At 67.1% G+C, this 11743-nt stretch overlaps 2 protein-coding genes across 3 annotated transcripts; one reads left to right on the plus strand and one right to left on the minus strand.

Annotated features, from left to right (window-relative positions):
* Positions 1–959: 959 nt before the first annotated feature.
* GPRC5C (G protein-coupled receptor class C group 5 member C) lies at positions 960–7308 on the plus strand. Its single transcript, XM_032706649.1, has 5 exons — positions 960–1354; positions 4648–5677; positions 6389–6483; positions 6708–6851; positions 7020–7308. Exons 2-5 carry the CDS (start codon positions 4672–4674, stop codon positions 7050–7052), a joined length of 1278 nt encoding a protein of 425 aa, XP_032562540.1. The 5' UTR covers positions 960–1354; positions 4648–4671; the 3' UTR covers positions 7053–7308.
* A 2071-nt stretch (positions 7309–9379) lies between these two features.
* On the minus strand, positions 9380–11705 carry CCDC137 (coiled-coil domain containing 137). Of its 2 annotated transcripts, XM_032706684.1 has the most exons (7): positions 11562–11698; positions 11424–11513; positions 10860–10990; positions 10483–10684; positions 10130–10212; positions 9916–9995; positions 9380–9773 (listed from the first exon to the last, which is right to left on the minus strand). In XM_032706684.1, the coding sequence occupies exons 1-7, from the start codon at positions 11654–11656 to the stop codon at positions 9558–9560; spliced, it is 897 nt and encodes a 298-aa protein (XP_032562575.1). In that variant the 5' UTR covers positions 11657–11698; the 3' UTR covers positions 9380–9557. The 2 variants fall into 2 exon arrangements, with proteins under 2 accessions (XP_032562575.1, XP_032562574.1); XM_032706683.1 differs by having other exon boundaries at positions 11424–11705.
* Positions 11706–11743: the final 38 nt, after the last annotated feature.

Consider the following 11743-nt stretch of genomic DNA (forward strand, 5'->3'; position numbering starts at 1 on the left):
GGGAGCCCACGGGATGATCCTTCTACCATAAACTGCCATGCTGAGACCAGAACTCTGCCTGGGTCTGGCTCCCTGAGGGCAGATGGAACGGGGACACCCTGCTCCAGCACTCCTGGCATGGGGTTCCTCTGCCCTGCCCACCCCGGTACCCCTGCCCTGATGCCCGGGGGGTGCTGCAGGGAGCACCCACGAGGTCCAGTGACCCCAGCTCTGGGGCCTGGACACATGGTAAGACCCCAGCTCCTGGCCCCTACCTGACAACCCCAGGGGGTGTCCCTGCCAGGCTGCAGCCCCCCCAGGGCACCCAGGGTGTCCCCCAAACACAAGGGTGCAGCATCTCCCACCGGCTGCAGGGGAGGGGGCTCACGATGCCCCCCAGCATGGGGTGCACCCAGTTACACCAGTGCCAATCTGGTGTGACGCTGGGCCCAGCTGCCACCAGAGGGCAGGGATGGGACACTGAGGAGCTGGGACTGCCTAGGGGACAGGAGCTGGCACCCCCAGGCCCCCAAACCAGCCCTGTCCCCACCCTAATTCCCCATAAGGTCCTTAGTGTAATCCCCCCAAACAGTCCAGGCTTTCCGCTCCGATTCCTGAGACCAAGCAGGACAGACCCTGGGGGGTGCTGGGGGGGGGCAGGGGCTCAGCTGGCCCTGGCAGGGCACACAGGCACCCCCCAAATCCCACTGACCCCCCCCGCCCACCCCACAGAGCCCCGGCTGTGCCCACACAGGGGTGGGATGGGATGCAGCGTTTCCCGGGGATGTGGGGCTGACCCACACACGCCCTCACCCTGCCCTCGCACCCGGATCATTGCCGGCGTGGACAGACCCCTCCAGGGATGTCACCGCATCCCAGGCCGGATCCGCACCGGGGCACAGGGTTAAAGCCCGACCCGGTGGCGCGGGGGGTACCTGGGAGGTTCTCGCTCCATTAATTCTGGCACGTGAGGAGAGCAGGACCGGGAAGGGATTAGTTATTAACTCGCCGGGCAGGGGCTGAGGGGCCGCGGGCCAGGGGGCTCGGCTGACACGGGAACCCTCGGCGGGAGCTCCAGGATTGCCTCCGGCGCCCCCGATTTCCACCAGCCCCCCTGTGCCAGCCGGTGCGTATTTATTTACTTGGCAAAGGAGGTGGAAATGTGCTGACGGCGTCAGGGGCTCCGGTGGAAACGGCTCCGAGCCCCGGCCGGGGCTGCGGGAGGCGCTGGGAGGGCGACAGGGACCCCCCAGACCACCGGCTCCAGGGTCGGCTCTCGCCTTCCCGAGGGAAGCCACCACGGAGACAGGGCTCAGCCAGCGGTGCCACCGTGCCAGCCGTGCCAGCCGCCCGTCCCTGCGGCTCCCGAGGAAAGGTAAGCCTGGAAAAAATTCGCCCGGCGTGTCGATGTTTTTGGATAGAGCCTGGCCAGGGTCCAGATCCCGGTGCTGAGCAGCATCCCAGCCCCTCACCGTGGCCTCTGTGCTGGAAGGACCAGTTCTGCCCAGTCCCACCACGGGGATTGTGGTTCCCAGCCCACCCAGGGCACCGGGAAACTGGGATTGGGCTCTGCCCATGCTGGAAGGTTCGTGCCAGGGACCCACCGCCCTGGGAGGGGACCAAGGGCAGCGAGTCCCAGCACTCGGTGACATCACCCCCCACTGACCCCACAGCATGGTGGGGCTTTTCTGTAGGACCTACAAAAACCCCAGGAGCAAACAATGGGGACTGGAAGCCTGGGAAGGGTCCCTACAGAAAGAGGAGAGGAAATCATCTGTTGTGGGGGGGGAAAACGAGGGTACCCCTGGGAAGGGGGGAGGAAATCACCCACCATGGGAGAATGTGAAGGTTCCCATGGGAAGAGGATGAGGAAATCACCCTCCATGGGGTGGGGGGGACGACACAAAGGCGAACGCGGGGCAGGCACAGGGCAGCCCCGGCAGGACAGACGCCTGCCGGTGGCCCCACGGGGGGTCACGGGGGTCTCGTGCTGAATCAGCAGCCGGGAAACCCTCCAGCGGAAGGAAGCAGCCGGTGGAGGGGCCGGGCTGCCGGTGTGGGGGCGGCAGGACAGCCGGCCTCTGCTCCCGGCACCGCTTATCCAAGGCTCAGCCTTGCCCGGGGAGCGGGGACTGTCCAGTCCTGGAGTCTGCATTCCAAATCCCTGGGGGAACTGAGGCACAGGGGGCCACTACAGAGCCCCTCGCCTGCACCCTGCACTGTCCTGCCCTGTGAGGGCAGGAAGGGATGATCCAACCCCAAACGCCATCCCGATGCCAAAGGCTCTTTAGGAAGAAGGGCAGGAGGGTGGCAGCGGGCGAAGCACTGAGCCTGGACACACCATCCCATCCCCCCTGGCTCCGGTGGGTGCCAGTTTTTGTGCCACAGATGCTGCCAGCTCTGGCGGGTGCCAGTCCTTGTGCTGGCTCCTGCTCAGCCACCCTTTCTCCCCGGATTGTTTCCACCTTGGCCTGGATTGGGGCAGGACCTGCCAGAGGCACATTGAACTTTCCTCTGCATCCTTCACCCTTGTGCTTCACCCTCCTGAAATAGCAGCAGCGGCCTGGGAACCTCTCCCAGGGGTGCCCCAAATTTCCTGGGGCATTTCCCCATCCCCGCGGTCTGTGGGGTGCCCTGTCCCAGCTCCAGGGATGGATGGGGTGACGGTGGCGTACCCCATCCCAGCTTCAGGGCTACAACCACCCCTGTCAGGACAGGGACCACCGAGCCCTGTCAGTGCCCCCACGCTGGGGCTGCCCTGGCCCCAAGCCCTCCACAGGAAGGGCTTTTCCGGGGCTTTTCTGGGGTTTTCTGGGTCCCGCTGTCCTGCCAAGGGCTCCGGCTTTATCCGTCAGCTGACATTCCTCCGGGAGGCCCCTCCAGGCCTGTGTATCCTTACACGGCGGGGCCGCCCCGCTCCCGGCTCCCACCCCCGAGCCCACCGGAGGCCGTGCAGGACCCCGCGTGGGTGACACAGCCCCTCCTACTCTGTCTTTGTCCCCTGAGAATCTCTCCCAGTGGGCAGCGCTCAGCAGAGACAGGCTGAGACTCCCCCAGACTCATCGCACTGATGACAGAGACACCTCCCCCCTACGCACACACAGACTCATCACACCGATGACCAGGTGGGCTCCCCCCTGCTCCACCCCCCAGCCCGGGCTGTGCTCCCGCCCCCAGCCTCCTCCATGCCCCGGGGCGGGATCCCGGTGCCCCCGCCCGGTGCGGTGGGGCAGGTCCCGGCCGGCCCCGACCGCGCTCCCGGGGCTGAGCCGCACCTCGGGGAGGGGCCGGGCCGGGCAGGCGCACGGTGCGGCGGCACCGGGGCTGGCTCGGCTCGGCTCGGCTCGGCACGGAACGGGGGGAGCGGAGCGGAGCGGAGCGGCGGCCACCGGGGGCTGCGGCCAGTGAGTGGGGCTGGGGCGGGGGCGAGCCCTGCGGGGCTGGGGGGGCACCGGGAACAGCGACGGGAAGGGACCGGGACCCGTCCGCCCCCTCAGTTCCTCCGGCCGGAGGGTCGGGGGCGGCTCAGGCGGAGTTTGGGCGCCAGGACCGGGCTAGAGCTCCGGGAAACACCGGGACGGTGCGGGATGAGCGTGCGGGGGGAACCGGGGAGAGGGCGCGGGGGGACCCAGGCGGGGATGCGGGGGAAGCCAACGGGGGTGCAGGAGAACCGGTGGTGGGTGCAGGGGGAGAGGGATTGGAGTGCAGGGAGAGCGGGTGGAGTTGCAGGAGGAGCTGGGCTGGAAGCGCGGGGGAGCCGGGCCGGGGGTGCGGAGGGACTGCGCTGGGGGTGCGGGGGTAGCAGCCGGTGCCGACACGGTGGAGCCGGTCCGACCCGCGGGCACGGGGACTCTGTCCGACTGTGGTACCGGGGTCCCTGTCCCCGTACCGAGGTCCCTGTCCCCATCCCGGGGCCGGGGGGGTGCCCAATTCGGGGTGCCCCTGGGGGAGCAGGGGGTCCTGGCCCCGGAGTCAGCTTGCCGGGGGTGTCCTCCCCATTTCTTCCCCTCAGCAGTGGGGCTGCAGCTTCTCTGCTGCCTCCTCTTCCCTGTGCCCACTCCTGGGTGGCAGCAGTGGGGACAGGGACCGGGACCCCATGCCGTGCCAGGCTGTGCCGTGCCGTGCCAGGCTGCGGCTGCCTACGTGCCAGTGGGCCGGACACGAGACCTGCACTGGGCCAGTGCCCGGAGCCAGAGGAGGGAAGTGGGACAGGAGAAGTGGGAAGAGGAACGCGGTGGCATGCAGGGACAAGGCAAAGGGTCAGCCCTGTCCTCCAGTATCACCTCTGCCATCGAGCCCGGGCCCACATTCGGTGTTCCCAGGAAGCCAGCGGGCACAGTGCTGCCTGCTCCTGGCACCAGTGGCAGGGATGGGCACAGCCCCAGAGAATTCCTGTGTCAGGACGGAACATGTGGGGCACAGAGATTTCCCCTCAGCTGCCACCAGTCTCCAGGCAAGGAGTCGATGGGGGACACTTGGTTGCCTGGTCCCATCTGGAGCTCCCTGGCCCTGCTGGGGTGGGCTCAGCTGGGCTGGCACAGACAGGGCTCCTGGGACCTCACTCCTTGCCGTGGGATGGCCGGGGGGGGGCTGCAAGCAGGGATGCTCCAAGCCAGGAGCTGATCCATGTCCCTGATTGCCATGCCCTGACCCCGCTGTGTCCCGCAGGGTTTCCAGGTGCCGCGGTGCAGGATGGAGCCCGCGGCCGTGCTGCTGGCCCTGCTCCCCACGGTGGCCACGGAGTCCACCACACAGCCCACCCCGCCCCCGGGCTGCAGCCAGGGCCTCTCCTCCCTCTACTACAACCTCTGTGACCTCTCGGCGGGCTGGGGCATCGCGGTGGAGGCGGTGGCCAGTCTCGGCGTGGTGACCACCTTCGTGCTCACCATCGTACTGGTGGCCAGCCTGCCCTTCGTCCAGGACCCCCAGAAGAAGAGCCTGGTGGCCACACAGGTCTTCTTCCTCCTGGGCACCTTCGGGTTGTTCTGCCTGACCTTTGACTTCATCGTGGGGCCGGATTTCTCCACCTGCACCTCCCGCCGCTTCCTCTTCGGTGTCCTCTTCGGGATCTGCTTCTCCTGCCTGCTGGCGCACGCCATGGCCCTCAACTTCCTGGCGCGGCGGAACCGCGCTCCGCGGGGCTGGGTGACGCTGGCGGTGGCCCTGTCCCTCACCTCGGTGGAGGTCATCATCAACGCCGAGTGGCTGCTCATCACGGTGGCGCGGCAGGAGAGCCCCCCGGACCCCTGCCAGCTGGCGGACGCTGACTTCGTCATGGCACTCATCTACGTCATGTTCCTGCTGGCAGCCGCCTTCGGCACGGCCTGGCCGGCCCTCTGCGGCCGCTACGGCCGCTGGCGCAAGCACAGCGCCTTCATCCTGGCCACCACCGGCCTCTCCGTGGCCATCTGGGTGGCGTGGACCGTCATGTACCTCTACGGGAACCAGCACGCTGGCCACAAGCCCGGCTGGGATGACCCCACGCTGGCCATCGCACTGGTCAGCAACGCCTGCGCCTTCGTCCTGCTCTACGTCATCCCCGAGGTGACGCACGTGACGCGGCGCAGCCCCGAGCAGGCCTTCGAGGACGACGGCTACCCCACGCGTGGGGTGGGCTACGAGACCATCCTCAAGGAGCAGAAGTCCCAGAGCATGTTCGTGGAGAACAAAGCCTTCTCAATGGATGAGCCCTCCTTCGGTGCGTGCTGGGGCTCACGGGAACTCTCCCACCCCACAGTGGGGCTGCTGGTGGGCATGAGGGATCCTCATCAGGGACCCTCTCACACCGTGGCAGGGCTGCTGGCGGACACTGGGGCTCACCAGGGACCCTCTTGCCCCGTGGTGGAGCTGCCAACAGGCACCAGGGACCCTCACCCATGGGGACCCTCAGGGATGTCCCCACCGGGGGTGGCAGCAGTGGGTGGGTGATGAGACGTCTGGCAGTGACCTGCCAGGGACTGACGCCTGTTGTGGTTCCCAAGAACTGGCCGGGCTGGGCCTACCAGTTTGGGCTGAGCCCAGCAGCCGCTGGGTGCTCCCTCCCCAGCGTGGGGTGCCCGTGGCTCCCGGCCCTCTGCCCCGGGCAGACACTGCACTCGCGAGACCCTACAATAACATGGGGTGGTGACAGTCACCCCAGTGGGCATCACAGGCGGGCACCAGGTGTCTGTACCCCACAGGGCAGGGAGGGTCCCCCCGAGCAGCACCCGCACCCACGAGACCCTACAATAACAAACCGCAGCCAGGCAGGGGCTGCGCCGGGAGCGCAGCGATGCCAACCCTGGGGACAGGAGTGTCCCCTGGGAAAGGCATAGAGCTGCTGAGTCAGCTCATTAAACCTGCTAACGAGGTACCGGGAGCCCCGGTGAGGGGGGGTGGCTCCTTGGTGACCGTCCCTGTGTCTCAGCAGCCAAGAAACCGGTGTCCCCGTACAGCGGCTACAACGGGCAGCTGCTGACCAGCGTGTACCAGCCCACCGAGATGGCTCTGATGCACAAGGGGATGGTGAGTGTGACACCAGGTGGCACTGGGGGCAGCCACATCCTATCGGGCTTCCAACCGGGCAGCCGGGATGGGGGACAGGGGTTGAGGGAGTGGGGGCTGCCATGACCTCCATGTCCCAATGGCTGCTGTAATGGGGTGGGGACCCTCTGAGCCTTCCTTCCCCGGGACCCTGCAGGGCTGGGGGTGTTCCCAGTGCTGTGACACCTCCCATGTCTGTCCCTCAGAGTGAAGGTCCCTACGACGTGATCCTGCCCCGCGCCTCCACCAGCCCGGCACCCGGCAGTGCCAGCTCCACACTCCGAGCCGAGGACGCCTTTGCGGCACAGGCCCGGCACGTCGGCACCCCACGGGACACCCGGAGCTTCCAGGTGGGTGAACAGCAGCGGGCACCCAGCCATGGCAGGGGCAAAGTCTGCCTGCCATGGTGATGGCTCTGCCCAGCACCCAGAGACCCCCGGTGGGTCAGGGTGCACATGCCACCAGTGCAGGAGCCATAGTCCTGGTGCCACTGCTGTGCCACCTCGCTCTGCCCGCAGGTGCAGTCCCCGTACAGCAGGAACCGGTGGTGAAGCCCCCGTGGCACAGGTCCCGCAGCACTGGCACAGCCGCGGCCCCTCCGTCCTGCTCCCGAGGTCTCGCCAAGCCTCATCCTGCCCTGACGTGTGAATCCCACCCTGGCCAGCAGCCAGAGCCAGTTCCTGCCAATGGGATGCCCGGATACGGCCCCAGAGCCAGCGCTCCCGCCTGCCCGTCCCACCTGGCCATGGCACCCGCAAGCTGCCAGCTCTGCCCGGACCCCACAGCCTGCCTCAAGGACTGGCTCACATGGGGACACCTCAAGTTGTCCCCTCACTGCCTTTGTGATGCACAGACACCCCGTCCCCCCTGGGCCATGGACCCTCTGAAGCTGGGGAGCTGGTGGGACCCCCACCCAGGGCACCGAGCCCCCGGCTCCACACTGACCACACCAGCCCTGGGGACCCTGAGCTGGCCTGGCCCCCTCCCACCGCGGGGTGTGAGGGGACACAAAGCTGTCCCCGGCTCTGCTTCCTGCCGTGCCTCGGTTTCCCCACTGCTGGGGAAGGGGGGCTGCTGGGGGCCTGGGGGATCAGTGCCTTGCTGGGGCCCCACAGTTCCAGCTGCCTTCTCGGTGCCTTCCCCCCTCAGGGCTTGGGGACCCCTCTGGGGAGGGGGCTGGGCCCCTCACCCTTCCTGCGGCTTTCTCGTTGTTTTTCCTCTTCCCCATTTTTTTTCAGGTCACCCCAATAAAGGTGGTTTTTCCTACAGTGCTGTCACAGGTGGCCCGTGATGGGAGGTGTCCCCAGGTGTGTCACCAGCTGCTCCCCCATTCTGATCCCACCGCAGTGCCTGCGGGCTCAGTGCCACCTTCCCCTTTTGGGGGGTGACAGGAAGCAAAGGGGGGCTCAGAGCAGGGCCCTCAGCGTGCCCAGCCCTCCCAGATGGGGTGGCTGGGCCGGGATCCCGTGGGCAGATGGGCTGCCGGGCGGGAGGCAGCGCAGCACAGAGGACGTGCCAAGGTCGGGGCGGTTTTCCCGCTCGGATTGCCTTCCCCTCCACAGCCATTCCTCCTCCTCTGGGCAGGAAGCCTGCGGCCATCAGTGCCATGAATTATTCAGAGCTGGAATGGCTCCGTGGGGGCAGGCGGGTGACCTGCTCTCCTTGAGCCGGAGCCGGGATGGCGGCGGAGGGGCTGCCAGCGGGCACGTGTGCCCTGCACAGTGCCCGCACGAGGGGGACACAGTGGGAGTGTGGCACATGCCATGTCCCCACCGTGCCCTTGGCTGGCACACGCCTACGCTCCCGGCTCCGGACACACAGCCGTGGGAGGTGGGTGTTTGCAGTGGGATGTGGCCATGCCCCCCCACGACACCCGTGTTTACCTGGCTCCCGTGTTTATCTGGCTCCCGTGTTTACTTGGTACCTGTGTTTACTTGGCACCTGTGTTTACCTGGCACCTGTGTTTACCTGGTGCCGGGTGGCAGAAGGAACATCGCCCAGCAGCGCCAGGCACTCACGTCCCCAGGGCCACTGTCACCGCAGCGCTCCCTCCTCCCAGCCACTGGCACCGCGTGGCAGAGTGGGGTCCAGTGTGTGACCACCCCAAAGGCCCATCCAGCTCCCCGGGGGTGCAGAGGTGACCCCGAAAAACAGGGTGGTAGAGACTGTCCCTGCTCAGCTCCGGTGGGGACAGCGGAGCTGCCGGTGGCTCCCTCCCATGCCCAGCCCCTCCGGAAGCGCGGGATCCCACCAGTGCCGCCAGCGCCGGCCGCAGCCCCGCTCCAACAGGGAATGCTTTGTGCCGGCGGGGGCCGCAGAACAGCGGGGCCTTTGTGCGGGCAGGTGAGGGCAGACACGGCTGAGCCACGCCGGGAGCAGCCCCGGAGCCTCCCCGGGGCCCGGAGCCGGGGGCTGCCGGGGGACATCGCATGGATGGGGTGGGTGGCACGGTGGGGGTGTGGGTGCAGTGGTGGGGATGTGGCAGCACACCTGGTACCGGGGTCATCAGGGGTCTGCCAGGGCCAGGGGGGCACACAGCAGCGGTGCCGAGGGCAGGGGTGGCACGGCCGCAGACCAGGGGCTCCATAGTGCCATGAGTGGTGACACCACAGGGAGGTGACACTGTACAGGCGAGCCCTGTGGGATGCTCCATGTCCTCAGCACTGCCTTGCTTTCCTCCCACTGAGGACTGGAGCTGGAGGGGTCATGGCCAGGCACTGGGGTCTCTTCAAGGCTGAGCAATGAGGGTCCTGCCCTCACCAGAGCCCTGCCAGGGCCAGCCTGTGGTGACAGTGACATGCCTGGCACTGCCATCTGCCTGCACAGCAGTGTCCCTAAGGAACTTGGGCAGGGCGGTAGCACAGACATGCTCATGCCATCAGCTCCCACTGGCACTTTTACTCCAAGCAGGTCCATGGCACCGCAAGGACCCCACTCCAGGGAGTCTGTGGGAGTCCCAGGGCTCAGCAGCAACAGGAGAGCATCACAACAATGTCCCCTTCGAGTCCTGGGGTACCTGCAGAGGGACCAGGAATGCACAGCCCCTCCAGGTGGGCTCAGTGCGGGGCCCTGTGCCCAGCCTGGGAACGCTCCCGTTGGAGCTGTTTCCGCCTCTGGATGTCCCTGTAGGCCTGGATGACCCGTGCCCGCTCCTCCTCCACGATGCGCCGGCGAGCCATGGACATCACCGGGGACACTGGGGACACTGGGGACACAGGGGATGCCTGGCTCCGGCCCAGCCGAGGTGTCAGAAGGAGCCGCTTCCGTCCAGCCTGTGGGCAGAGCCGGGACAGCTCAGGGATGAAGGATGAGACACCAGGACCGCACTGCCAGGAGCTGCCACCGGGTCACTGAGGCCACCCCAGCCCTGCAGGTACCCGGGGGGGGGGGGTGGCACTGTCCCCCAGAGCTCACCTGCTTGGCAGGACCCCGTCCCCGGGGCCGCGAGGTGATGGTGGGCGGCTGTGTCACCACCTCCCCAAACGCCACCGTGTCTGTGAGGGAAACCAGAGCCAGAGTCAGGTCAGAGCCCCTGGGGATGTGCCAATCTGGCTTCCCAATCCCCTCCCTCCATGTGCTTGCCCCCCAGGGCTGGGGGTCACTCCAGCCCACCCTACTCCAGCCCCACCTTGGAACAGGCTCTTCTCCAGCATGTCCGCCTTCTTCTCCTCCTTCTTCTTCCGAGCTTTTTCCAGCTTCTTTTTCTGAAACCTGAGGAGCCTCGTTGTGGCCAGGGCTTGGGAGCAAGGAGGTGAGTCCCTACCCACAGGAGCCACACAAATCCCACAGCTTGCCCCCCAGGAGGGTGAAGCAGGCTTGTGGCTCCATTCCCAGAGATCCAAATCCATGGAGAGGGGGTCCACAGCCCCCCACCTGCCCCACCAGCCGCTGCCAATGCCAGACCTGCCCTGCAGACCAGAGCAGGGGGACAGGCCACAGGGCTGGGCTGGCCCCATCCGGCCCCCATGGCCTTGCTCTCACTCTTTTTTCCTCTGGGACTTCTCTGGAGCCGTGTCCTCCCGCTCAGGCTCCCGCTGGAGCTGGTTCTCCGTGAGGAACAGGACGTGCTGCACCTCCTGCTCCATGCGGCAGATGTAGGAACGCTCCGACTCCCCCTTCCCCCTCCGGAACCTGGGCACCGGGATGTCCCCCTTGGATTTGGGCTTCTGCTGCTGTTTCTTCTCTAGGAGAGACGGGGGACATTACTGCAGCAGTGACACCCCAGGGTCCCTCCTGCTGCCAGGGCAGGGCCAGAACATCACCAGAGGGACAAGAAGCTCCCATGGCAGATTCCAGCTGTGCCATGGGCTCCTGGGCCAGGCCCTGGGCCACCTGCTCAGGCCACCTCTGTGTCCCACCTGCTGCCTTCCTCTTCCCCTGGCCCAGGCGTTTCATGGCCTCGCGGCTCTGCATGATCTCCCGCAGGCGGAACGGGATCTCCTGCTCCTCGGGGTGCTTGGGCTTCATGTTGTCCACCTTCCTCTCCTTCCTGCAGGGAATGAGCACAGTGAGAGGCCTGCAGGGAAGTACCAGGACCTGGAGGCTGGGACTTCGGGACACGGGCATGGCAGGACAGCAGGACTCGGGGGATGGAACACCAGGACACAGGCACTGGGACACTGGGATGGCGGGACCCGGACACTGAGACACCGGGACCTGGGCATGGCAGGATACCAGGATCCAGGTATGGAAAGACATCAGGACTCGGGCACAGCAAGACACTGGAACCCAGGCATGGGGAGAGATCAGGACCAGGCACGGGAAGACATCGGGACCCGGGCATAGGGAGAGATCAGGACCCAGCCTTCGAGTGTGGGACCCCCGCCAGGGCCCACCCGCGCCCCGAGACCCCCCCTGGGTCCATGTCCCAAACTGGGTCCATGTCCCAGGCACGATCCCGACCGGATCCCGCGGGCACTGACCTGCTGCGCCGCGGAACAGCCTGTCCATGTTCCGATCTCGGTCCCGCTTTCTGTCCCGGTCCCGGTTTCTGCCCTGGTCTCTGTCCCGGTTTCTGTCCCTGTCCTGGTCCTGGTCCCCGGCCCTGTTTCTGCCCCGATCCCGGTCTCTGTCCCTGTTTGTGTCCCGGTCCTGGTTTCTGCCGCGGTCCACGGGCGGGTCCCGGTCCCGGTCCCGGTCCCGGTCCCCGGGCCATGTCCCCGCCGCCTCTCACGTGGCCGCTCCGCCGCCACTTCCGGATTCGAGGTCCCGCCCCCTGCTCCTTATTGGTCGCTTCCTCCCC

The sequence above is a fragment of the Chiroxiphia lanceolata genome, chromosome 19 (assembly GCF_009829145.1).
Source record: "Chiroxiphia lanceolata isolate bChiLan1 chromosome 19, bChiLan1.pri, whole genome shotgun sequence".
Classification (NCBI taxonomy): domain Eukaryota; kingdom Metazoa; phylum Chordata; class Aves; order Passeriformes; family Pipridae; genus Chiroxiphia; species Chiroxiphia lanceolata.

Excerpts from the sequence above, each read along its gene's own strand:
- GPRC5C (XM_032706649.1), top strand. The coding sequence starts at position 4,672 with ATGGAGCCCGCGGCCGTGCTGCTGGCCCTGCTCCCCACGGTGGCCACG. Across the intron at positions 5,678-6,388 it reads AATGGATGAGCCCTCCTTCG|CCAAGAAACCGGTGTCCCCG; the intron begins GTGCGTGCTGGG and ends GTGTCTCAGCAG. Across the intron at positions 6,852-7,019 it reads GGGACACCCGGAGCTTCCAG|GTGCAGTCCCCGTACAGCAG; the intron begins GTGGGTGAACAG and ends CTCTGCCCGCAG.
- CCDC137 (XM_032706683.1), bottom strand. The coding sequence starts at position 11,656 with ATGGCCCGGGGACCGGGACCGGGACCGGGACCGGGACCCGCCCGTGGA. Across the intron at positions 10,991-11,423 it reads GCTGTTCCGCGGCGCAGCAG|GAAGGAGAGGAAGGTGGACA; the intron begins GTCAGTGCCCGC and ends CATTCCCTGCAG. Across the intron at positions 9,774-9,915 it reads GACGGGGTCCTGCCAAGCAG|GCTGGACGGAAGCGGCTCCT; the intron begins GTGAGCTCTGGG and ends CTCTGCCCACAG.